At 48.1% G+C, this 26,394-nt stretch overlaps 1 protein-coding gene across 2 annotated transcripts in view; it reads right to left on the bottom strand.

Moving 5' to 3' along the window:
* MAP3K9 (mitogen-activated protein kinase kinase kinase 9) overlaps nucleotides 1–26,394 on the bottom strand; it is a gene marked incomplete at both ends in the record, with an annotated part of 68,540 nt that overhangs the window by 19,534 nt on the left and 22,612 nt on the right. For both annotated transcript variants that reach the window (XM_080808964.1, XM_080808965.1), the window contains one exon: nucleotides 6,265–6,445. In XM_080808964.1, coding sequence (XP_080665090.1) covers nucleotides 6,265–6,445 — 181 coding nt within the window. The remainder of the gene's footprint in view (nucleotides 1–6,264; nucleotides 6,446–26,394) is intronic.

The following is a 26,394-nucleotide window of genomic DNA, read 5'->3' as shown; positions in this document are numbered from 1 at the left end:
ATATACATGAATATATTGACAGAATAAATATTTACTGATATGGTAATATGCTCACACTATATTGTATTCCAAAAGCAGTTTAATGAAATAGAATGATCGCATTTTAAGGGATGGGCAGATAAGCATGTGAACAGAAATAAAGGCACCAAAATATTAATAGAGGTTATCTTTAGAAGTTGGTAAAGGGTGATTTCTTTTTCCCTTTTTTTTCATCCATATTTTCTAATTTTCTTCAATGGTGAACATACGAACATGTTTTACTTCTGCAATTTTAAAGACTTAAAATGCCTCCACTTCATCCCACAGACACCAGGCAAGAAGTCATTACAGGAGACCACTAACCACTGCGCTCCCTACACAGCACAACCAGAGGGAAAGGTTTCGTCAACTACTCTTCCTGAGGCGGTCTAAGTCCAAGCAGATGCGGAAACGCGTGAAGTTGAGCATCTGGGCCGTTACCAACATATCCTCCGTCACAGCATGTGGAAGAGGCCCAGGGAACCACATGCTTGAAAAGCACTAAAATTCAGCTGGCCTTGGGCACCTAGCAAAAGCAGAGGCCGAGAGGCCCCAGACCCCAGGGAGTTCCAGGAGGGGTGGGGGACGGATACGGGCTCAGCCTAGTACCTGGCACAAAGTTAGTATTCAACAAACGATTCCTAAATGAGTAAATGGATTATAAGTCCATTTGGGAATGAGCTTTGTCCAACTTCCTAGGCATGCTTGGGCCCTCTCTGGGACATCCTGCTGGGCCCCAGGCGTGGCGGGCCAGTCATCTGGAGGAGGCCGCCCAAAGTACAGGAACAAGAGTATATGGATGGCAGCAGGACTACAAGCACAAAGTTTAAGAACATATCTAGTTCTTTTTTTTTTTTTTAAGATTTTGTTTATTTATTAGACAGAGAGTGAGAGAACACAAGCAGAGGGAGCAGCAGAGGGAGAGGGAGAAGCAGACTCCCTGCTGAGCCCAGAGCCCGATGTGAGGCTCGATCCTAGGACCCTGGGATCATGACTTGAGTTGAAGGCAGAGGCTTAACCAATGGAGCCACCCAGGCACCCAGAGACATATCTAGTTCTAATCACAGCTTTACTTCTACCACCTGGCTAAAAAGTGACTTAAATCATCTCAGCCTCTGTCACCTCATCTGTAAAAGAGAAGTAATATCCTCTCCTTTGGGGATTCTTGTGAGATAAAAAAGAGGCACAGCATTTAGCTCGTAAGCATTTGTGTAGGTGGTAAATACTGTTACCAGTGTATGCATGTTGTACCTACAGCAACGGGCACAAGACTTCCTCTGCTAAAGGTACAAGATCATTTGGAGCCACTTAGGTAACTAGGCTCGAGGAAGGTGGGATTAAAGGCCCATCTAATGGTTCCCATACATCACTGCTCCCAGGAAATGTGGCAGCCTGGAAGCTGAGTGTGGCAAATGGCTGACTATCCCCCAGATCCATTCTCCCCTTCATTCTCTCCAGAGTTTTAGCTGGACACACAGTTATCCAGTTTGCCTCCCTCCCTGGGAGCCAGGTGTGCCCACGTAACCAAGAGCCCGCAATGGGGTGTGTACAGAAGAGATGCGCACAACTTCTGGCTTGTCTCCAAATTAAAGCCAAGCTGCTTGCAATGAATAAGCTCTTTCTCTGTTTCTGCAGAATATAAACGCTGAAGTAAGTCACTCAGATGTAACCATCCAGACAAGAACAATACACTGAGGGACCCAGAAAGAACCTGGGTTTCTTTTCCTTTTTTAAAAGAGAGCGACAATGAGCACAAGCCGGGGAGGGGCAAAGGGAGATGGAGAGAGAGAATCTCAACTAGACTCCATGCTCAGTGCAGAGACTGACAAAGGCTCGATCTCACAACCCTGACATCATGACCTGAGCCAAAACCAAGAGTCGGATGCTTAACAAACCTGGGTTTCTGAATGATCTCATGGGCACAGCTAACCTACAGTCTGGACTATTTAGAAAAGAAAGACACTTCTACCTGAAGTGCATCTATAGATCTCTTCGTAATAATAGTTGAGATTAATTAATATATTAACTATTCTCATCAGCCTATAGACAAGTAATGAAAGTGTTAGATTGAAGCACATGAAGTTGCTCTTTTTGTAGGTCAAAAATACTGTAATATCCCTACACAGTTCAACCAAATGAAATCTGGTCAGATACTTTACGGAAAGAAAACTCTTTTCTTCGTAATAGTTACTTCACCCTGTAATGAATGTGTGGGAAAATAAGATGTAGGATACAGAAGCTAAAAAACATCACTAAAAGAAACTGAAAAAGGCCCACATAAATAGGAAGATATCCCATGTTCATGAATTGGAAGACTTATTACTGTTGTTAAGACGGCAATACCCCCCAAAATGATCTACAGATTTAACACAATCCCTATCAAAATCTCAGCTGCCTATTTTGGAGAAATTAACAAAATGCTCCTAAAATTCACTTGGACATACAAAGCACCCAGAATAGCCAAAATAATCTTGAAGAACAACAACAAAGTTGGAGGTCTCTATACATTGTAATTTCAGAACTTACTACAAAGCTACAGTAACTAGAACAATGGTACTGGCATAAGGATAGATACATAAACCAGTGGAGTATAACTGAGTCCAGAAAAAAAAAACCCTTACATTTATGGTAAATTACTTTTTGACAAGGGTGACAATTTAATTAGAAGAACGGCCTTTTCAACAAATGAGATGAGATACAGAAGTCCCCGCCTATCTGTGGGAGATACATTTCAAAACCCTCACTGGATGCCTGAAGCTGCAGGAAGCACAGAACCCTATATATTTTTTTCCTATACATACATACATACCTATGATAAAGTTTAATTTGTAAATTAAGCATAGTAAGAAATGAACAATAACTACTAATAAAATGGAATAATTATAATAATAAACTATAATAAAGGTTATAAAAATATGCTCTCTCTCTCAAAATCTTATTGTTCTATATTCACCCTTCTTCTTGTTTTGCCTTTTTTTTTTTTTTCCAAAGATTTTATTTATTTACTGGAGAGTGACAGAGAGAGCATAAGCAGGGCGAAGGGCTGAGGGAAAAGCAGATTCCCCCTAAAGTGGGGAGCCCGATACAGGACTCAATCCCAGGACTCCTGGATCATGACCTGAGCCAGACACAGGTGCTTAACTGACTGAGCCACCCAGGTGCCCTCACCCTTCTTCTTGTGGTGATGTGAGATGATAAAAAGCTGACGTGATTCAGATGAAGCGAGGTGAATGACGTAGGCATTGTGATACAGCGTTAGGTATTCTGATGACAGATCTGACCTTCCAGACCACAGGTGACCATGGATAAATGAAACCATAAAAAAGCAAAATTACTGATAAGGAGGGACTACTGTAGTCACAGGCAAAAGAATGAAGTTAAATCCCTTACCTCACACCACATACAAAAATTAAAATTAAATAAATTTAATTTATTAAATTTATTAAATAAATAAAATTAAATAAATAATAAAATATATAATAAAATATATAATAAATAATAAAATAAATAATAAAATATATAATAAATAATAAAATAAATAATAATAAAATAATAATATTTTATAATAATAATAAAATAATAAATAATAAAAATAAAATAAATAATAAAATAAATAAATAAAATAAAATAAATAAATAAAATTAAACAGAGACCTAAATGTAAAAGCTAAGTTTTATAACTCTTAGAAGATAACATAGGTACAAATATTCATAACCCTGGGCATGGTTTCTTACACCAAAAGCACAAGCAGCCAGAAGAAAAAACAGATAAGTTGGATCTCATCAAAATTAAAAATGTTTGTGTTTCAAAGAACACCATCAAGAAAGTAAAAAGAAAGAGACCCACAGAAAGGGAGAAAATATTTGCAGACCATGTATCTGATAAGGGACATGTTAAAGATATATAAAGAACTCTTTCAACTTAAAAATAAGAAGACAAATAACCCAATTTTAAAATCGGTAAAGGATGTCAATAGACCTTTACCAAGAAAAGATATACAAATGGCCAACAAGACATGAAAAGATGTTCGACATCAGTAGTCATTAGGGAAATAAAACCAAAAAGTACAATGAGATACCACTTCATATCTAACAGCAAAGAGGTAATTAAAAAAAAAAACATACAATAAGTGTTGAAAGGATGCAGAGAAATTTGAATCCTTCTACATTGCTAGTGAAAATGGAAAATGATACAGCTGTGGTAAAAAATAGTTTGGTGGTAGGGGCGCCTGGGTGGCTCAGTGGGTTAAAGCCTCTGCCTTCAGCTCAGGTCATGATCTGGGGGATTGATCCCTACATCGGGCTCTCTGCTCAGCAGGGAGCCTGCTTCCTCCTCTCTCTCTCTGCCTGCCTCTCTGCCTACTTGTGATCTCTCTGTCAAATAAATAAATAAAATCTTAAAAAAAAATAGTTTGGTGGTTCCTCAAAAAGTTAAACACAGAGTTACCATATGGCTTGGCAAATTCGCTCCTAGGTATACACTCCAGGGAACTGAAAATATGTTTGACCCAAAAGCTTGTACAAAAACGTCCACAACAGCCTTATTCATAATTGCCAAAACGTGGAAACACTTCCAATGTCCAACAACTTATGAATGGATAAATGAATTTCCATACAATGGAATATTATTCCACTACAAACAGGAACAAAGTTCTGACTCATGCTATAACACGATGAACCTTGAAAACATGATTTAAAAAAGCCAGTCACAAAGACCATATGTTGTATGATTCCATGTATATGAAATGTCTATAATAGGCAAACCCATAGAGACAGAAAGTAAATTAGTAGTTGCTGGGGGTAGGGGGTGGCAGGATTCAGGAATGATTACTAATAGGCACTGGGTTTCTAATAAAAATATTGTGGAAATAGGTAGCAGTTGTCGTGGTAGGTCCACATCCTGATATCCAGAATCCTTATGTGGAACAGAATCTCCCCTAAAGTCTCTGGAGGGAGTGGAGCCCTGCTCATACTGATTTCAGACTTCTGGCCTCCAGAATACACATGTCTATGGTTTAAAGCCACCAGGTCTGTGGTAATCTGTTACAGTGGCCCTAGCAATTAGACAATGGTCATTGGAACAAATTTGGTAAATTTACTAAAAAGCATTGACTTACACATTTTCAAGGGTGAACTCTGTAATATATGTATACAATCTCGATAAAGCTGTTATTTAAAATACACACACTCAGGGCGTCTGGGGGGCTCAGTCAGTTAAACATCCAACTCTCGATTTTGGCTCAGGCCATGATCTCAGGGTCGTGAGACTGAGCCCCGTATCGGGCTCCGTGCTCGGCCCAGAATCTGCTTGGGATTTTCTCCCCGTTCCTCTCCCTCCCCTTCTGCTCCCTACTCGTGCATGCTTTCTCTCTCTCTCTCTCAAATAAATAAAACCTTAAAAAAACACACACACACATTCATCATATACACACACAAACTCACTTTACAACTCATCAGGAAGAAACAAATTCGTGGACTAAGTACAATGATCACCTATAGTCCTTTCTTTTGGTGTACCGTGCTGATGCTACTGTCTCAAGCCGTGAGGAGGCGTACTCTGTAGAAGCTCATCTTCCCATCAGCAAGGACAAGATCTATATATAAAATGTATTTGTTTGTTTACTTATTTTTGAGGACAAGATTTTTTTGACCCATGTCCTTATGACCTATTGGCTGATATTTACTGGGGGGGGGGGGGGTGTCTAATCTGTGAGTCTGCAGTTCTGGGTAATTGCTTGAGACCCACCTTCTCCCATTTCTGTATTACTGTTCAACCGAGAGAGCCCCGACTAAAACCAGAAATTTCCAACCCACCAAAATAGAAGAGATCGCACAAAGAATAAGCATTAGTGGAAGAGCTTGCAGTGGGGACGGTCCAGCAGTACACAGCCACAGGTGCTAAGGCAGCCAGGATGACCCTAGGGAAGGTTCCCAGGAATGAGCGGGTGCACTCACCACCCTACCATCAGAGATGGGCGTGCACACTGACCCTGGAATCCTCGTCTTTCCTACGGAGCAATCACCAAGAGGTGGTACCTGCCACAGCCCTAAAGGGACTTTGGGTAGGTGAGGGCATTAGAAACGGTCCCATGACAACCTGTGAATTCCTGGAGACTGCTCTGAAGGGGTCACTTAGACCTATTCGGGGTGCGTGGGAGTCTACGCATCCTCAGTTCTTCAAGTCCTGAAATGTGTGTGCACCCAAAATAAACCTGGGGAGCACAGACCCTGAGGCTCTGAATCTTACCTCCATACGTCACTGCCTTTGGAAAACATGGAGGCACGAATGACTTCGGGTGCCATCCAAGCATACGTCCCTGCCGCGCTCATCTTTGTGGTTCGGTGCCACTCTCGAGCCAGGCCGAAATCAGTGATCTTCAGAATCTTGTTGCTCAGGTCTCCATTCTCCACCTTCTGGAGGATCAATACTGGGCGAGAAAAAGACACGGAAGAAACCAGAAAGTCTGCATCAATCACAGGAAAACCAGTGAATACAGAGCCCTCCTGCCAGACTCTTGTCCTCTCCTCCAGGCTCCCTGGGCAGCTACCCTAGACTGATGGTATGAACCACAGTTTTTGGTAAGACGCCCCTACAGTGCATCCATTTTTGTGCCAAGTCTTTTATAGGCATTATCTTTAACTCACAACAACCTTATGAGGTAGGTACCATTGCCATATCCTTTCTACAAGATGAGGAAACTGAGATAACAATAAGCCAGGACCAAAACGCAGGCAGTCGGACACAAAAGCCCTTTCTTAATCCTCATGGCGTACAGCCCATTCACACCCTGTGGAAGGAGCCACCAGGTCACAGCCAACCAACCCTTCTGAGGAGAGCCTACTTGGGCTTCCCATCTGCCCGGGCACCCTGGGCCATAACCACTCTCAGACTACGAGAAATGGCAGTGCATGGTGGATTTCCAAGGTTTCAGACTGTGTCTGGGCAGTTTCCATGAACCTCTACAAGTTACTTTACTTAAGCCTGCAAGAAAACATGTCTTGGGGCACAGAGGCTTCCCTTTGACCTGGGAACTCACCCCCAGGCATTGAGAACTGGCTGACAAGTTACAGAAGTCAAAGGGCACACACATGTTCACACCCACAAAGCTCTCTGTGGATATGACCCGGGAAGAAAGAACTAATGTGCCCAACCAGTTACACTCTGGGCCTGTCCCCCAGCTTCTAACACCAAAGCACCCCCGTGCGGAGCCATCTTGGCTCTCCTAGGACGGTAGCTGAGGCGGCCACCTCCAGGGGGTTCCAGGGATATGTGTCCCCTTGCAGGGGCCAATCTACCTAAAAAGAGCAAAAAACGCTAATTGACTGAAGTCCTGGAAGCTAAGCCAAGGAACTCTGAGAGGGCAGTGGCCGCGTGGAAGCCAGGCCTCCACGCCCACAAGCAGGATGGTTCTGAAGGAGCCACGTGAGCACAGCCTCCTGTGGGCCGGATGCTGAACGGCGCAGAATTCAGAGTTCTCCACGCAGGATTTCAGAGAAGGAAGGAGTCCCTCCCCAGCCCTGCTGTTCAAGTCCAGGTGGAGAGGGTGGGGAAAGGAATCCATGGAAGAGAGAACAACAACTAAAAAAAGGTTGACTCAGTTCCTCCAGCCACTCTGTCCCGGTAAACAATGAAAACATGAGTTCTGAGCCCTACTCGGGCGGGGTTACCCTCCCTGGGTTGGTTCTCCACGGACTCCGGCTGAGGGGCTCTTAAGAAGGCTCCACCTCTACCTCTCTGAGAGGTCTTTGCAGTTTAAGATTCTCTGACAGCTCAAACTCTTTCGCTATCTAAAGAAAGGATCTGTGATGGTGGTACTCTGGGTACCAAGGAGGGGCTCGGAGGTGACTCTGAGGGCAAGGACCTTAGGCAAGTCCCTCCCGTCAGCCACACACTGTACTTTTCTCTTCCTGCCCCCAGCCCGTAAACGTCCACTGAACTGTTACGTATTGGAAGGAAGTGGGCCACAGATCCTCTGTGTCCTACGTGCTTCTCAAAAAACCAGCCGTGGAGAGGGATGACGAGGAGCTATAGTGCTGAAAACACAGAGAAAACCGCGCCAGCCCCTCCCTAGATCTAATGGACTCGGAGTCCTTCCTCCACACCCTCTCTGACTCCCCCGACACACTCCTCCCCACTCTGGGCTGAATGGATCCACGCCTCTAAAGGCTTGGACAAATTTTTAAAAAAATACTTTCTCCATCTCATCAAATAACAAAGCTCTTTCCAGATTCTTCTGTGCCCCTCTCCCCATCTCTGCCAGCAGAGACAACAGACAAATATGCACTCAAACTGCTGGGCCAGTGGCACTAAAGAAACTCACCATTCCCTGTACGAGGCAGCCCCCAGCCACGGACCATTTCTAAGCCGCCCTGAAACCAAAGATTCAGAGTGAGCCCATCCGCTTACCCAGCCAGTGGGGTCTGGTCTTGTAACAGCCCCCCCCCCCGCCCCCCGCAACTCCAGATGCTGGGACGGGGTGAGTGGGAGGAGGGTAATGGTATCCTGGTACATATGGAACCAGCTGAGCTTCACAGATTCTAGGCTGGGGAGCAAAGACATTTAGGTTCTGTTACAGGAAGTGGATTTGTAGACGATGAATGGCATGGTGAAGAGGATGTCGGGTGGCTTAAGAGGGACGGCAGGACGGAGATGGGGCAAGAATCCGCCCAGGAAAGATCTGCCGGAATATGAATGCCTTTAGGTAGTGGAGGTCCCGCCCAGTTCCACTGAGTCCCCACCACTCTCTGCTGCCTTAAATCCAGTGACTTCAAACAAGTTTCCCCACAAGCTGGACCCCCGACGGCATCGGAGTTAGAAATCCCTGGTCTTCGGGCCCTGACCTCAACAAAGAGGAGAGGCTGTAGTCAGAAGCCAGCTAGTAATTCCGGCTCCGTCTCTGGATTTCTATCTAGTCCCAAAACATTTTTCATCACCCACCAAAGGAAATCCATACTGGCAGCCACCATTCCCCACTCTCTCCTCTCCCCAGCCCCTAGCAGCCACCAATGTGCTCGCTATCTCTATGGATTTACCTATTGTGGCTATTTTATACAAACGTTATCAGGTGACAGGTGACACATCTGGTAACTTCACGTAGCCTAACGTTCTCCAGGTTCCTCTGTATTATAGCTTGTAGCCACACGGCACTCCTTTCTATGGTTGAATAATATTCCTTCGTACGCATATACCACAATTTGTTTATCCATCTGCCCACGACAGACATTTGAGCTGTTTCCGCCTTTTGCTTACTGTGAGGAAGTGCCGCTGTGCACACATAGGTCCGTCTACTTGTTTCCAGACCTGTTCTCCGTCCTTGGGGATGTGTACTGAGGAGTGGAATTACTACGTTGTGATGATAATTCCATGTTTGCTGCTTCCCAGAGCAGCCGCCCCATTTTACATCCCCACCAGCAGTGGGTGAGGGTTCCAATTTCTCCACATCCTCAACACACTTATTTTCCCTTTTATTTACTTAAAAAAAACAAAATTACAGCCATCCTAGAGGGTGTGGAGTGGTATCTCACTGGGGTTTTTTGACTTGCATTTCCCTACTGACTAATGATGCTGGGCATATGTCCATGTGCTTGTTTGCCATTTGTGTATCTCTTTTTAAGAAATGTCTTTTTGCTCTTAATCTCAGGAGACAAACTGAGGGTTGCTGGGGGGGGGATGGAGTGGCTGGATTATGGACATTGGGGAGGGTACGTGCTATGGTGGGCGCTGTAAATTCTGTGAGACTGATGAATTACACACCTGTACCCCTGAAACAAATATTACATTATATGTTATTTTTAAAATGCAGGAAAAAAGGAGAAACGTCTTTTTGTTTTGAGTTATAAGACTTCTTTCTATGGGGTGCCTGGGTGGCTCAGTGGGTTAAGCCTCTGCCTTCAGCTCAGGTCATGGTCTCGGGTCCTAGGATCGAGCCCTGCATCAGGCTCTCTGCTCAGCGGGGAGCCTGCTTCCCTCTCTCTCTCTGACTGCTGCTCTACCTACTTGTGATCTCTCTCTCTGTCAAATAAATAAATAAAATAAAAAAGACTTCTTTCTATATATTCCACGCACTAAACCCTTACCAAATATATGACTTGCAAATATTTTCCCCTTTCTGTAGGCTGTCTTTTCACTTACGTGACAATGTCCTTGGATGCACAAAAGTTTTTACTTAGATGAAGTCCACTTTATCTTTTTTTTCATTTTGTTGGTCATGCTTTTGATGAAATATCAAGGATTCCATTGCCAAATCCAAGTTCATGAAGATCTGCCTCTATGTTTTCTTTTACTAGTTTTACGGGTTCAGCTCTTATAATGAGGTCACTGATCCATTCTTGGTTCATTTTTGTGTATCACAAGAGGGTGTCCAACCTCATTTGTTGGCATACGACTATCCAATTGTCCCGTTTGTTAAAGAAAAAGGCTTTACTTTTTAAAACAGAATGGAGTAGTTCCCTCCCAGTACACTTTCCCTGGGGAAAGGAAAGTTATAATCACAGCAGCTTATCTTCCATACCCTTGAAGTTAGACCCTTCTGAACTTCTACCACCAACAAACAGCCACAGCAAGAAGAAATTATTGTGCTTTACTTAGAAAATTTAAGAATGCTCTATCAAAATGTAACGACGTCCGTCCAAGTATTGTGTAAAGCTCACCTCTCACAGGTAGGGCAGCGGAACAAATGCTAAAAACAACAACTCCAGTCTAAGTCAATGTGGGGAGGTGGGGGGGGCTGGCCAGGTAGGAGGGCTCAGAGAGGAAAAGGTGCATCTGAACTAAAAGCCTTACTGACTAACCCGTCAGAGAGGCTGGATGGAGAAGGGGGAGGTTCCCAGCCTTTCAGATGTGGGTGACAAGTAGAATGGTGGCACCCTTGATTGACGTTGAAAGGCAAAGCCCTTTGAGGAAGCCAAGTTCAATTTGGGACGACGTGATGGGTATAGGGCGACGGTAACAAGAGTCAGTATGAATCAGAAAAAAACCCAAAAAGCAGACAATTTAAATCCCAGCCTTGACACTCTACATGTGACCCTGGACAAGTTTCATAAACTCCGCCCTTCTACTCTTACTTCTATAAAACGGGGATAAAGATTAAAGGCAATGTAGTAACGAAGCACCTAGCAGAGGGCCTGACTCCTGAACAGGGACTCGGGACACTACAGCTGTTAGTGTTACTCTGATGATTCAGTGTCTTGTGCGTAAGTGCAAGCCAGGGGACTCAGCATCCAAGGTACTGTAGGAAACCTGGGAGTCCCTGACAAATGCTAACCAGACACTAATGTTTTGCTGTAGAAACAAATGGAATGGTTGATAAATTAATAATGCAGGCTACCCATTATTGATCCCTCGCTATGTAGCGGCATGATGCTCTTTGCATACAATGCCTTAGTTATCCTTAAATCAACCCTATGAAGTAGGTACAAATATTTTCCCCATTTTACCCATGCTGAAACAGACACAGAATGGTTAAGTCAGTTGCCCGCGGTAGAGAGGAAGGGAGGCGGGCTCCAAAGCCAGACCTCTCTTCATGTGCTGTGCCACCCAGAGGACAGAAAGGAATCCTATTGCCTTTCAGGCTTATTTCCATTCCTGCCAGATGCCTAGACTGGTCTTCACTGCTCCCCTTTTCCTGAATTATTCCTTCAGCACCCAAAACCACTATCACACTATTTAACACTATATGCTTCTTTTAAATCTTTCCCAAGTGCTGCAGGCAGGTGTGTCCCATCATCTCCTCCGGAAGGTGATGGACAGGACTCCTCGAGGGCAAAAACCCCATTCTCTGTCTTCTGGAATCCATACTATTCTCCCTCCAGGTACCAGCACAGAACCAGACTCTATGAAAGAAGTGACCCCTCACTGGTCACTTATTTCACTAAATAAGTAGCTTGTGCATCTTCTCAGACTACCCACCTCCCCATCCTATGGGTGCCCGGGACGGGGGGTAAGTGGGCATCCCCTTGGTGCCATCCGTCCCTGAGGCATGAAGGGGAGCCAGCATGTACCAGGCAAGAAAATGAGACTGGGGAGAGAGGAACACCACAGCCAGGGTTCACTGGTGACTAGCACATCTAGCTGCCACCAGGTTGGGTGGGGGGGCGCAGGAAAGAGAAGCGAGTGATTCTGCCCTCAAGGGTCTTCCGTACATACTGTATGGAAATATACAAGACAAAATTGAATATTAGGTGAAGACAAAGCGTACATCAACAGGGGCCTACGTTTCGCTACAATCAGGAAGACAAGCAGTTTTCCAAACCTCCGTAACCCACCGACATAATTCATGATTATTTCCAGATCAGGATACCAACAATACACCATTTACTTAGTAATTTTCTTTACACTGACTTTTAAAAAAATTACTATAAGAAATTTTGTATTATTATAAATGAAAAACACAAATATTCTAATATCAGTTAACCTGTGCAAATAAAATGAAAACAAAAATAACTGTTATTAAGTTTCAGTAGATCCTGTCACAGGTCAAACCCTGAGCCTAGGGCCTTCTCTCTGTTAGAAATATTTAGAAATGTCGAAAGGAATAAAGGAAAACTGGGGCAAAATGAATGTCAAACCTGCATGAATACAGAGTGGAGTGACTTTTCTATGGGATTCAGTGGCATTTCATACAGACCATCTAAAAGGCCAGCTCCTGTTAGGTTATTAGGGGTAGAAATAAGTCAGGTGGGGATGGCCACAGAGGGCTCGGTGTCTGACCTAATACCATTTAGCTGCAGGCCAGGCACTCAAAACTTGGCATAACTGAGGAGACACTCCCATATGTCGTAATGGTAAATTTAGCTTTGGTTGATGATTTATCATTTTGAGATTTCTTATTTATTATTCATCTCCATTAGCACAAGAGGCTCTGATCTGCTAAACGTTCACCTTGGCGCCAGGACTCCCGTCCCCAGACCTTCATTTAATTTGAATGAATCAGCACCATCTCTCCCAGATTGGGCAACTGGTCTACCTCTTGAGGGTTGTGCTCTGCTTGGTTTAGTCTCTTCCCGTCCCCCAATTTATTGTCCAATGTATATACACATAGAAGAGTGTGTGTATGGTTTAAAAAAAAGAGGAGATGAAAACTCCTGTGACCCCATCCAGTCCCTTAGAAGCTCCCTGTGTCCCTCCCTCACCATATCCCTTTCTCGACTTCTGTCATTCATTCCTTTCCTTCTTTTTATAATTTTACCACCTATGTATACATCCTTAAATAAGATACTGTTTAGTTCGGAAAGAGTGAGGGGCAGGTACGTACGGAGCTGAGCATACTAGTTTTCTGGGGCTGCCACAACATGACTACCGCAAACGTGGTGGCTTACAGCAGAAACTTATTCTCTCTCTGTTCTGGAGACTAGACTTCTAGTCCAAAGCCAAGGGGTGGCCAGGGCTCTGCTCCCTTCCAAGGCTCTTGGAAGGAAGAATCCTTCCCTGCCTCCTCTAGCTGCTGGTGGCTGCCAGCAATTCTTGGCGCTCCTTGGCTCAGGGCAGCATTAACTCCAACGTCTTCATCTGGCTGTGTGCCCTGTGTATGTCTGTCTTTGCGTCTTCACATGGCCTTCTCATCTCTGTGTGTTCGTATCCAAATTTCCCTCTTCTTATCCAGAAACCAGTCTCTGGATTGGAGCCAGTCTTCATCTAACGCAGCCTTGTCCCGACTTGATGATATCTACGAAGACTCAGTTTCCAAATAAGGTCACATACACAGGCGTGAGCGCCTCCGTATTTCCTCGCTCTAAGTTCGCCTTGGCCTACCTCCGGTTCCTGGGTTGGGCAAAGCAAACACTCGTCTATCCAGTGAGCGGGGCAAGGAGCTTCATCAGCACATGAGCAAGACAGCCAAGTGCAGATAAGAATCTGAACCAGGCTCCCCCAGGCAGTGAGTCCTCGGGTTAAATCAATGGAACACCATCAGCAGCTGAGTTGGCCATGACAGCCCTGAGTCACACTGCCGATGTCAACTGCCCAACCTCTAGGTCTGGTGCTCAGCCACGCTCCTGGGGTCCCCCCTTCCCAGTCTGTGGGGCTTTTCCTCATTCCTCTCCTGTGTTAGTCCCTGTGTCCTGCACCCCACTTTCTCCCTTTGCTGGCTTCTTCTCTTGCTTTGGTGGTATGCATTCTCCAGTAGCTCCTTAGAAAAGAATGCATGGAAGTTTCTTTATCGTTGTCGGAAAATGTCTCTTTTCCATCCCTATACTTGGTATAAAAATGATTAGAGATTTCTCTTCATAATTCCGAAGACATTATGCATCATTTTCTTGCTTCCGACACTGCTGTTAAGAAGTCTCAAGCCATTTTGCTTCCTGATACTCTGTAAATGATGTGTCTTTTTCCTTTGGGAAATTTCTACTCTCTTCTTGGTCCCCTGTGGTCTGAAATCTTAGAGGGATGTGGCTTGAGGTGGGAACTTAGTGAGTACTTTGAAATCTACACAATCATGTCTTTCAGTTATAGAGAATATTCTTGAAGTATTTTACTGTTAATTTCCTTGCCTACATTTCTGTTGTCTCTCTCTAGAATCCATTATTCAGATATTGGGCTTTCTAGACTGGTCCTTCAATTTTCTGATCTTTTCTCCTCAATTTTCCCCATCTTTTTATCTTTTTCCTCTTCTTTCAGAAATATCATCACTTTACCTTCGAACACTTCTATTGGGTTTTTCATTTTCCTATCACGGTTTTAATTACTCTTTTTCCTTCTCCGAATTTCTTCTTTTGGGGGGGATTGACACGAATGTATTTGTGTAACAGCTGCTTTTGTAATATGGGCACAGTGTCTTTTCTTCTACCTGAGTATATCACTGATGGTTCTTTTTTACTTTGTTTTCTCCCAGCGCAGTTTGCTTTAGCTGCTTTTCCTGTTTGTGCTTTGGCCTCTATGCGATTTTGCTCAGGGTCCCAACAATCCTTGGTTGTCTGCTCACAACTGAGAGCCAAATTGTGCTTTGGTTTTAAAAAGAAGTCCTTAGAGTTCAAAGTACCTACTGAAATATTTACCAAAAATATGAAATGATTCCTACTTCATAGGAATTTTCCTTCACACATTCCCCTCAAAATACTCAAGGCTGGGGCATGAGTGCAATGACAGAAGAAAGAAGATTTCCCACGAGTTGGCCAGTGTCGACACTGGTGAGTACACGGGAGAATCGTTAGGATTCTCCTTGCTTGTGACTCTTTCATGGTAAACAGGCAGGGTGAGGCATGAGGGACCAAAGCGGACCAGAACCTCCCAGCGCACAGGAGGAGTCTGTCAACCTTGAGCTTGACGGTGGGAAGATCCGGGCCAGCCTAGGCCGGAATACCTCCGAACGGCTAGGGAAAGCGAGTCCTGGCCACCAGGGTGCTGGGAAGCCCGTCACGAGGAGGGCCGAGGTGGTCTCGGAATGCAGGCATCAGCCCGGAGACACTCACTTCATCCCTCCTTTTCTTATAAAGCACCTATACCCTCCACTGTGCCCGGACCCCGTCTAAAAACGGTTTACCCCCCGAAAAGGAGAGGCGGTCAGGTAGCGTGGACTGGAGAAGACAGCTCCACAGGACTGCAGGGCGTGCCGAAGCACTGCCCAGGCTTGGTTGCTTGGGGACTTTGCTGCTTCGCCCCGGCTGCCTCCTGATGCCACTTGCTGGGCTTTTCAGGCATCTGTGATATAAACGGACTGACGGGTTCTTTGCTTTCCTCACAGTCAGCTTGAAATGATCTTTCTCAATTTCCTAAGTCGGCTAGTTACCTGTTTCCCACCTTCCCAAACTAGGCTGCCGTGGCCTCCTCTCCCGCCGGCCTCGGGAGCTCCTGCGCTTTCCACCGGATTCTGAGAACCGAGCGCCAGCAGACGCGGTCCGTGCCCGTGTCCAATCTGCCAGCCTAGCCCGGGGTCCTGCCTCGGTTTTGCTTGTTTTCTCGGTGTAGGGAGAAGGCAATTGGTATGGTCAGTACCCAAGGGCGCCCTGCAAGGGAGCTTTTCTTGGCTTAGTTCTTCCATCTCTCCAGTGACGCAAAACCGGGGCTCCCGCTCGTTCCCGCCAAAGCGCAGTCGACCACCAGCTCCCGGCCACGGCGTCCCCTCCCTCCCGCCTTCGCGGGAACAGTGTCTGAGCTGCAACGAGGCAGAAAGAAAAGAGCAGGAGCTGAAGGCCTAGAACGTCTCGTTCCGGCTCGACCACTGGGCGACCTGCACCAGGCCCCTGTTCCCCACTTCTGACCTTCTCGGAGGCTGTAACTCCCTGAAAGCAGAGCCCCCTGGAAGGGCCCGCCTCACGGACCACTAGCGTGCAGTGGGAGCGTGGCCAGCCAGCATCTCCTGGCCTCTTCTGGCCCCTGGTCCCCAGCCACTCTGTCCCTCCAGGCAGGAACAGGAGAGATCAGACTTGCTTACGAAGGCAAATGATCCCCCACCTAGACTCCCTGACTCCCGGCCTCAGCAGGTGCGGTGCAGGCGGGAGACAGCCGGGAGACGCAGCCGGCGAGGCCCCAGCCGGCCTGGCAAGGTCAGCAGAGTTCCACCGGGTTCCACGGGCACAGCCCGCCACGCCGAGCTTCCCGGCAACACTCGGCACGGGCAGCCAGAAGGCCCCATCGGAAGAGCCGCGGAAGGGTGAGAGAACGGGGCGGGCTTCGGATCCACTCTCTCTGGGTGCGGAAGAGGAAACCAAAGGAAACCGCTGGGCGTGTGAAAGCGCTCCGGGCACGGCCGAAGAGCACTCAGCACAGTGACCTTGTGCGGTGACCCAGAGCTGCCGCACAACCGAACCGCAATGACCTCCATTTCCACGCGGCTAGTCCGAGGAGGTTAGCGACAAAGGTCTCTGATCGAATCCATTTAGACAGCGCTCCCCAAACCTGCTGGAGGGCTGGCGACATCAGAATCGCCAAGGGAACTACAACGGTGATTCCCGACCTCTTGAAATAGGTCCTTCCAGCTTTCAAGCAAATAGTACTCCGACGGTCAATGTACTTTCAGGGTTAAGAAGAAAACCCTCACCAGAGCTAATGTTTCTGGGAGCTTCGGGGCTTGCTGTGCACTAGGCTAAGTGATTTGCATCCGTAATTGGAATTCTCTCAGTAAGCCAGGAAGGCACTATCAGATGTGGAGACCACAGTTCAGAGGCTGGTCCACAGGTGGTAAGAGGCAGAGCCAGGACATAACCCAGGGTTGAATGAAATTCCAGTCAGTGCCCCAACCACCCCGCTGTGCTAAATACCCACGGAGAAAGACCCACTTTCAATCCAATTTGTATTAATCAACACAACAGCATCTACATCTGAAAAACAGACATTCGAATATTTATACTCTCCACCAACACACTTAGATTCAAAAACACCTTGCAGCAGCCCCACCCCCCCGAGGTCTGCAGCCACCACCGGGAGCCAGTGATGCCAATGATCCAACCGGAAGCCGGAAGCCGGAGAGGCAGAAAGCAGGCTATTGCCCTTGATGAAAAAGTCTACCTGTTGGCCATCAGCTCACATCCAGGCCGGCGTCTCAAATCCTCCAACCCCAGAGGAGTGGATGGGAGAGAAATCTCCAAGGAAGGGTTAAAACAGAAGGACAGAGTCAGCAGCGTTCCATGAGAAAGAGAAAACAAATTGAAAACACAGCAGAAAAGAATTGCGACGTTAGCAATCCTGGCAACATATCATGGAAGGACTAACAAGGGATTAATGATAGGAAAGGGGCCTGAAAGCTGGGACCCAGACTGCGAGTCGCCCTTCCGTGGTTATTCGCCCCTCATCCCATAGTGACAGAACCCTCATGTGCAGGAGGGGCGCCTGGCCACATGTCACGTCAACTATGTTTCCCATCCTCCCTGTTCCGAAGCACAACCAGGTAGCTTAGAAGTATCAACAGTTCCCAGCTCACGGCCTTGGGACCTTCTTCATCCCTCCCTCCACTGTGCTGCCTGGAACACAGATGTGATGGCTGCAGATCTAGCCGCCACCTTGGGTCTCGAGGGTAAGATCCTGCCCCAACGTTGGCAGAGCTGTGAATGGGAAGGGGTCTAGGGCTTGTGGAAAGGAGCTACCCTGCTAATCATGGGCTGTCTCCCACCAGACTTTGACATACAAGAAAAAAAAAAAAAGACTTCTTTCAGCCATTGTTACTTTGGGGATCTTTTTTCTCATTAGCTAACCTAATCTAACAGATACAAAGCTCACTTCCACTACTGCAACATTTCTTGGAGCAAAAAGACATATTAAAATTGAAAATCTAAACCAAAAGCAGCATCCCAGTCAATAAAATCTCCATACGATGCGGCCAAGGATTTGGACAGCCTCTCCAAGCGTCTATAAAATGAATCAACTTGACACGTTTCAGCTGCATGTTTTTTAAGGAGTATGTCATGTTCTATAATAAGTGTTGACTTAAATCTGTTTTTTCTTTTCTTTAAAGAGCCCCCTGTTAAGAGAGCCCATATGCACAGTGCTAAGTACAGGGTGTTCAAATATAAAATAAACTAGCACCTCCCCTCACTGGCCAGGAGGAAGACTCAGCAGTAAGACAAGACAGAGCAGGAGACCTTTGTTTTTTATTCTAAACCTTGTGATATGATTCGGCTTTCTAATAGATATTATACATGCCCTTTAAAATACATATATAAAAAAGATGTAGCAGGCAAAATTTAATATATGTGAATATATTTTAGTAAAACATTAGTATGTAAAAACACATAGTTTGATCAGATTTCTTTTTTTTTTCAGACTTTTTTTTTTTTTTTTCTTAAGAATATGCTGTCTAGGGGCGCCTGGGTGGCTCAGTGGGTTAAAGCCTCTGCCTTCAGCTCAGGTCATGATCCCAGGATCCTGGGATTGAGCCCCGCATCGGGCTCCCTGCTCAGGGGGAGCCTGCTTCTCCCTCTCCCACTCTCCCAGCTTGTGTTTGCTTAGAGTTGGCAGGCTGGACCCTGCAAACCCAGGATAGCACTGGTCACCTTCGAGTCACACCCCCCAGAAGGAACAGCAGTGAAGTCAATGGGGAGAGCAGCCTTCATGTTAAATGTTCAAACGTATGAGGATAAGCACTAGGAAAACAGAGGACTCCCAGGACCTTAAGTCCCGTTCTCTCCACTGGACCTTCACGTCAAGTCAGATGTGTATTCGGGGCTGAGCAGTAGCGGGACGGTCCGATCCGGCTGTTCCATGGAGCCCAACACAGGATGTTCTTAATCCAGGATCTCTGCTCGGACTCACGGAATCCTCTCCCATCGGCCCTTCCTGAAACACCTGGGACTGACCGTCTCCAATTTCCCATCCGTCATCAGGGTCCCCGTCACTTGGTCCAGTGCCTCGGTCCTGTCCCTTTCGCCGCAGAATCTTCCGTCCCTGTCTGCACCCACACCACGTCCACACCTCTTTTTCCTGTTCTAAAATGTGAGTCTACCGGGCTAGTACGAAGGGCCTCCAGAGAGGGGGGAGAAAGGTTGAGGTTCACAGACCAGACATGCAAAGAACAAGGTCAGCTCCGAAAGCTCCGTACCTCAGCTGCCCGGTTCACCGGGAGCCACAGTCAACCATGGGAGAGACATCGCTCACTGCTCGTGCACCCTAGGAGGGACCATTCTCTATCTCCGAAGGTGGAGGGAAGGGTTAGTTTAGAGAAGAAGATTCTCTTTGCTCCATCACAGCCCAGGGGTCCCACCCTGCCTGTCGCACCCACCTTCCTCTCTGGGAGGAAGGCATCACACCATGGGTGGAAAGGGGTGAGCCAGAGCCTCTCAAACACAGCTAACAGCCAGGATCAGAAGTGTCACCAGGGGAGAATCCAGGTTGTTACCCAAGAGAGCAAGACTCCTCCCTGTTAACATTCCTGCCTGGGAATCTACTGACTTTGGCCACTTAAGGATACAATGGCCTTGGTTACTGGAAAAGGCCAGCAGTTCCCCACACGGGCAAAAGGGGGAGGGGGAGGGGGGATGAAGAGATGCTCCTACAGGGGAAAACAGGATGGAACGCCCCTCATTCTCACATCCCCGCTCCGGTCGTAAGTCTACCCTTGTAGCCACTGCTAGTACTTATGCAGCACTAACGACACGCCAGGCTCTGCGCTAAGCATTCTGCATGCGCCATGCCCATCAAAAGCCTCAAGCAATGGGTACTGTTTCATCGCTACCTACAGATGAAGACACCGTTGCCAACTGAAGTGAGGATATTCCTCTGAGTTACGCAGCCAGTAAGTGGCAAAGCTGGGACGATTAGCTTCCACTCCCATGCTCTTTTATTTTTTTTAAAGACTTATTGATTTATTTGAGAGACAGGGAGGGAGGGAGAGCCCACGAGCACAGGGAGGGGCAGAGGGAGAGGGAGGGAAATCCTCAAGCAGACTCCGAGCTGCGTGCGGAGCCTGACGAGGAGCTTGATCCCAGGACCCTGAGATCATGACTGGAGCTCAAACCAAGAACTGGACGCTTAACCGACTGGGCCACCCGGCGCCCTCAGTCACATGCTCTCAATGAGGACCTTATTCTACTCTACACACCCATCCTGTTTAACCATCTCCTGTGGAGAATTACAGAAACAGGAGATGTAGAGAGGTAAAAATTGGAAGAGGGGGGTCAGAGAACACACAGGGAAGAATCAGAAGGCCATTCTCAGCAGGAGGGAATAATGTGGTTTCAGGCCAAAGGGGGAAAAATCCCTGACACACCCAGGAAAGAGGAAATAGTCCCTTCCAGTGGAACCTTCACGAAGGGAAAAGGGAGATGATGGAGCAGCCCTGAAGGGCCGGGCCCGGACGGCAGGGCTGCAGGCCATGCGGAGACACTTGGAATCTACCTGGGAGTGACCGGCAGCTTCGAAGCAGGGATGTGGTGTGGCTGCAGTCAGACAGACAAGGACACAGCAGTAACCTCTGCGATCACCCGGGGGAGGTGGTGAAGAATGAGCCATGGTATTGGGGCTGGGGGTGACGGGGCAGGGAGAAGGAGCGATTAATCACATGAGCAGGGAGAAGGGGCAGTCAGGGGTCCCAGGAACTCTCCCTGACTTCACATCACCCAGTCGCTCCAGCTGGGGACCTGTGTGTCATCAATCTTTTGGGAAGGCAAGTGCGTTCAGGGAGTAGAGGGGCTTTAAAGGTTCTGTCCCCACTACCTCTGTGACAACATACACCCACCAACTCTTGGCTTCCGGCCGGAACCGAAGCTTCCCATCCCCTTCCAGCTCTCCCTAACCACCTGGGAACATGGTTGCTTCATTTCCAGGTAGAGCCACCAACACACATTACCAGCCGCCACCGTCCGGACCACAGTTCAGCGGTTCCACAGTCCCGACATGCTGAGGCCAGACACTGGGGGCCAAAGCAGCTCCGTCTTGCATTCATGTGGGACAGCAGGCAAGCCCCAGACCCTGGGGCATGGCGCTACACCACGTCCACCAAGGGCATGCAGCAGAGAGCTCCGGGAATGATTCGGGCTAAGCATGAGGTCGGAGAGGACAGCACTGCTAGAGGGCCTTCCCGGGGCTGGCTAGTGCATTGCTCTGGAGAGCCAGTCCTCAGGCCGCTGGGCTGTAAGCACGGTGTTCAGATGGGCTAGTTAACAGCACTGCGGTACTGGGGCCTCGGTTCAAGCCTGGACAGTGTCCAGGGTTCCAGGCCACTCCCAACTCTGGTTGGCTTTCCGTGAATACGTGCCACGGGGAACGAGGGAAACGATGTATATGCGTACACCGGTACTCAAGAGAAAACTCAAAGCACCGGGCTTCTTCATGCTGGGCCCACCTCTGTGCCTGCGACACGATTCTACTACATGACGGTTGGATTTCTGCTGCTCTGTTGCACTGGAGGATAGGGGGAGGGGACAGCAAACTCATATTTATAGACTGACAGTGGCTGGTCTCAAGAGACACAGCACAATTCTCCGCCTGCTTCAAGCTATTTTTCAACGACCCCTTTAGCCCGCCCTGGCTTCCCACGGCAACTGCATTTTCATGTTCTCTTTGGATGCGGGACCCCCTTCCCACCTCTCTCATGCTGCTGAGGAAAGCTTCTCCTAGAGCCAAGCTTCTTGTGATTAAAACAGACAGATCGGTGCCTTCTTTCCGGCCAAACTTCCCAGCGTGTGTTTGCAGGACACCTTGCTCTCTCCAACATCCTAAAATAGGACTGTTTCAACTTGGGCACCTACGGCAATTGCCATCTTGTGCAGAGCAGGCCCAGACAGCACGGCTGGGACTCTCGCCCCGAGCTGGTCCAGACACAGATGTCACCACCAGGGAACCAGAAGGCAGAGGCAGACCGTCTGGGTCCCCACTTTCCTCACCGAAGAACCTCTCCACGAAGGCCGGCCTGCCCTGCCCGGTCCCACGGCAGGGCCTCACGTCCCTGAGAAGGCCTGCCAGGTGTCTGTCGTGCCTCAGAAACACCCAGCTACCAACTGGACCCGAAGAATCCACAGACAGGCAGCACATCACACCTTTGACGCCTGTGTCAACCAACAGTCATTCTTCCTTCTTACGCGGGCTCGGGGTGCTGCTGTTGCCCGGGCCCTCCACGACCCCGCGTCCCCACGCTCTGCCACCAGAGTTCCCTTGGCAGGCAGGAAAGGGTGCGTTTTCAAAACAGCACACCATCCCCCACCGTACACGCTTTTCTCCGACGTGATCGGGACTCCCTTTCCACTGAGAGGGGGGTCTCTGTCCCCTCTGTACCTCGGCGGGCCCGAGACTCATGGTAAGGACTGGAATGCCATGTGAATGACAGGGAAGATGATGCAGCTTCTGCCGTGTTCATGGCAACATTTGTGCCTGAAGCCTTGAGCCACCATGTAAGAAGACCGCGAGCCCCGAGCCAGCCACACTTGGAGGGGTTACACGTGGACACCACGGCCAGCAGCCCTAGGCTTCCAGTCCCCCGAGCCCAGGCACCAGGCATATGCGTGAATGAGCCTTTCTGATACTTCCTGCCTCCACCTGCGGCCTCACCCAGAGCCTCCAAAGTGTCCCAGCTGAGAAGCAGGAGCTAAGCCACTCCTGCCGAGCCCTTTCCCAATTCCCAGCCTGGTCTCCACGAGCATAATGAAATGGTTCTCGTTTGGAACGGTTTGTTCTGAAGCACCAGTCATGGAAACCGGTGGTAGCACACTTGTGAGTCTACTTGTGAGTCTGCTCTCACATCTGCTGCTAGCAGGGAAGCAGCTGCTCCCGGAAACGGTGTTCTTAAAAAAAGAAAAGCTTCCTTTTCCTGGGCATTTACTTTGTACCACGCATTTTCCGAAGGGCTTACGTGCATAATTTCATTTCATGCCCGTGACGATGTTATGAGTAAATACTAGGATTATCCTCGTTTTACGGAAGAGGAAATGGGCTCAGAGGTCGAGGACTTTGCCCAAAGCCAGATCTGCCTGACTCAGAGCCTGTTAACAGTCCACCACGCTCTGCTCCCCAGCCAACGGGAGATGAGAGCTGTTTCTATACGGAAGACTCAACTAGTTGGGGGCAAGGCTTTCCTGTTCAATAGTCCCAGTGTGGGAAACTCCTAGAGAACCCCAGCGACAGGGGCATGCAGGTGGCTCAGTCGGTTAAGCATCTGCCTTCAGCTCTGGCAGTGATCCCGGGGCCCTAGGATGGAACCCCGCATCAGGCTCCTGGCTCAGCTCAGCAGGAAGCCTGCTTCTCCCTCTCCCTCTGCCCCTCCCCCTGCTTGGGCATGCTCGCTCTCTCTCTCTCTCTCTCTCTCTCTCTCTCAAATAAATAAACTCAAAAAAAAAAAAAAAAAAAAACCTGAGCAACAGAGGCACAGCATCGATAAACATTTAGCCATGGCTGAACACGGGCACCGCCCTCCCCTGTGGCCCACCACCCTGCTACTCACTCCCTCTTTAAGACCGAACTCCTCCATCAACGCCTGGCAGAAAATCTGCCCTCTTTGGACACCATCTCACGCACACTTGGCACGTGATTCCATACGGCATCACCCTGTTCTGGCTGTTTGGGCATGTTTCCGTGGTACGGCTTTGGAGGATGGAAAGAATGTGCTGGAAGTGATGTCTATGTTACGTATACACTGAAGTGATATGTTGCATTTCCTACAGCATCTGCGTAATCACGGGCACGTCACTGTCTCACGAGGACCTGCTGGTTGACAGTCCTAACCCACGCACAACGCCAACACCCTCGGCTCTACAGCCCACGCTTCACCCCGGGCATCACAGAGGAGGAAAGATTTTAGGGCAGAGGAAGAAGCAGCACGACCCACCACAGAAAACCATCGCCATCACCTCGCAGGCAAGGAAGCCCAACCACAAAGGCTCAACACAATGGGAGTTGCCATGTCGAGCCACAGGTCCTTAATAGTCCTGGAAAGCTTAGAAACACACATTAAAGTTTCCTATGAGTCACTCCCTAACCTCCCATCTAAGAGTCGGGAGAGGCCAATCTCGAGGAAGCCTCCGGCTAGGACTAGCTTTGCCCTGACTCACGGGCTTCCTGTCCATGCTCTGGCCGCCTTTCTGAGTCCCTTCCTTCCACCTCCGTGCCCACCGGGATGGGTGAGACGAGGTTTGTGCCTGCACCTTCCTGGCCTACCTCCAAAGATGACTCTACAGATCCTACCCCATGTGATGGGTCGTCCTGTGGTCGGGCAAACTCAGAACCACAGAGATTCTCAAGGCCGTCCACCTCTGCTTCCAGAGTGCAGCCAGTCCGCGGCTGCTCCCTTCCCTGCTCCCCGGAAGGTTATGATGAGGGAGCACACGGCAAAGTGAGGACAAAGCACAAGGGGACCCCCCGCAACCATCCCCGCCCCGGCCGCGGGATCGGAGTGACATTCCTCAGGCACCCAGGGCCACCCGAAAACAAAGAGAAAAACCAACGGTTAACTGATGCAGGTCACAGTCCTGCACGACATGAGTCTCCATCCAGGGTACCAATGTCTGAGTGATTGACGAGGGAAAAGCATTCTTACCAATAGCCTGGCTTTCAGAGAGCCATAACTCGATTTCCTGGAGCCCTAACGTCACTCTCCCACCCATGAGTGATGTGGGAACCAGAGGCAGAAGGGAGAGTAAACAAGATTAAATTTCTTAATGACTTGCAGCCCGTTGACAAGGACCTGAGACAGGCAGAGTATAACACTCCTCCAGAAAGCTCCCAACTGTCTTAATGTTAGTGCCTTACTAGAAGGAAAAACACTTTAATTCGGCAACAGTCAGCCCTCCAGTATCCTATAAATCTTCCTGGACACATGAAAGTCCTTTTGGACACCTCCCTTTTTCCTTACCTCCCCAACTCCCAAGTACATAATCAGCCACTCCTCACAACCCCAGTGCAGCGGCTCTTTCTGCCCCTGGGTCCTGTCCCGTGCTTTAATAAAACCACCCTTTTCGCACCAAAGAAGTCTCAAGAATTCTTTCTTGGCTCCAGACCTCACCAACATTTCAAAACTACAACAGGTAGGCATAATGGGCATACCCAGAAACTGCTGGAAAAATGCTCAAATGCCTTCTTTCCTGCCCTCAGGAAACCTCCCAGTGAGGAAAGGTCTTAGAATATGTCCCTCTCCCTGAGGAGGGACATTCATACTCTTCCTACAAGGTCACTATCAGTGACCTTCCCATCCCCAGACTCTCCTCCAATATACTACATATCAAATCAAGCACCAATGAAGCTTATGAGGAGCCTAAAATTGGCCAGATTCATCGTCCATATGACCTAGAACCTGGCACACAAAGCCAGCCTTACATGTAAAGATCACAGGGCAGAAATGTATCCAATGGTGGGGGGGTACTGGCAGCATCTGAAAGTAAGTCAAAATTAGTTGGACTGTCTACTTATTTTGCCAGGCACCAGAGGGTTCATATGCTCCACAGAAACTTCTGCAAATCCCCCATTTCTCTTCTGTTTGTTGACCTCACATAAAGAAACTCATGAATTTCTTGCTAAAAATGCCTTTCAAAAAACATTTCTGTCAGGATGAATTTGCACGATTCCTCTCCTGTCCCCTCTGCTTTCCTCCTGTCACAATACCTCAAAAATACTGGTGGCAGCAAAGTCAAAATTCTCTTCACAAGGCGGGACAAGGGAACAGCTGAGAAGCTTCACTCGTAATAGTCTGGGGGCTGTTCCATAAGCAATCGATTTGACTCGGAGCACTAAGGGATGAAGGATGGAAAGTCAAATTTCTCCATCATGACATTAATCTAAAAACAGAAGTGGGCACTCCTAGCGTGCCTAGCCGTCCTCCATGCGGTGGGTGGGCGGTGCGACTGCCACGCTGGCCCGACCCAGTCCATCTGGTTACAAACAGGGCCGCAGAGGGCAGACCCCTGGAGGGCCTGCTCACCTCCAAGAGGACAGGCAGCTGAGAGTCATGACATCCGAATAAACCACACGGGGCTTGGATATTAACAAATCTGTCCAAACCCTTTTGGAATGTTTACATTACTTTCCTGG

Source organism: Martes martes, assembly GCF_963455335.1.
Source record: "Martes martes genome assembly, chromosome: 7".
In the NCBI taxonomy this organism is placed as follows: domain Eukaryota; kingdom Metazoa; phylum Chordata; class Mammalia; order Carnivora; family Mustelidae; genus Martes; species Martes martes.
The sequence above is the reverse complement of the archived record's forward strand: the minus strand, read 5'-3'. Positions and strand labels throughout refer to the sequence as shown.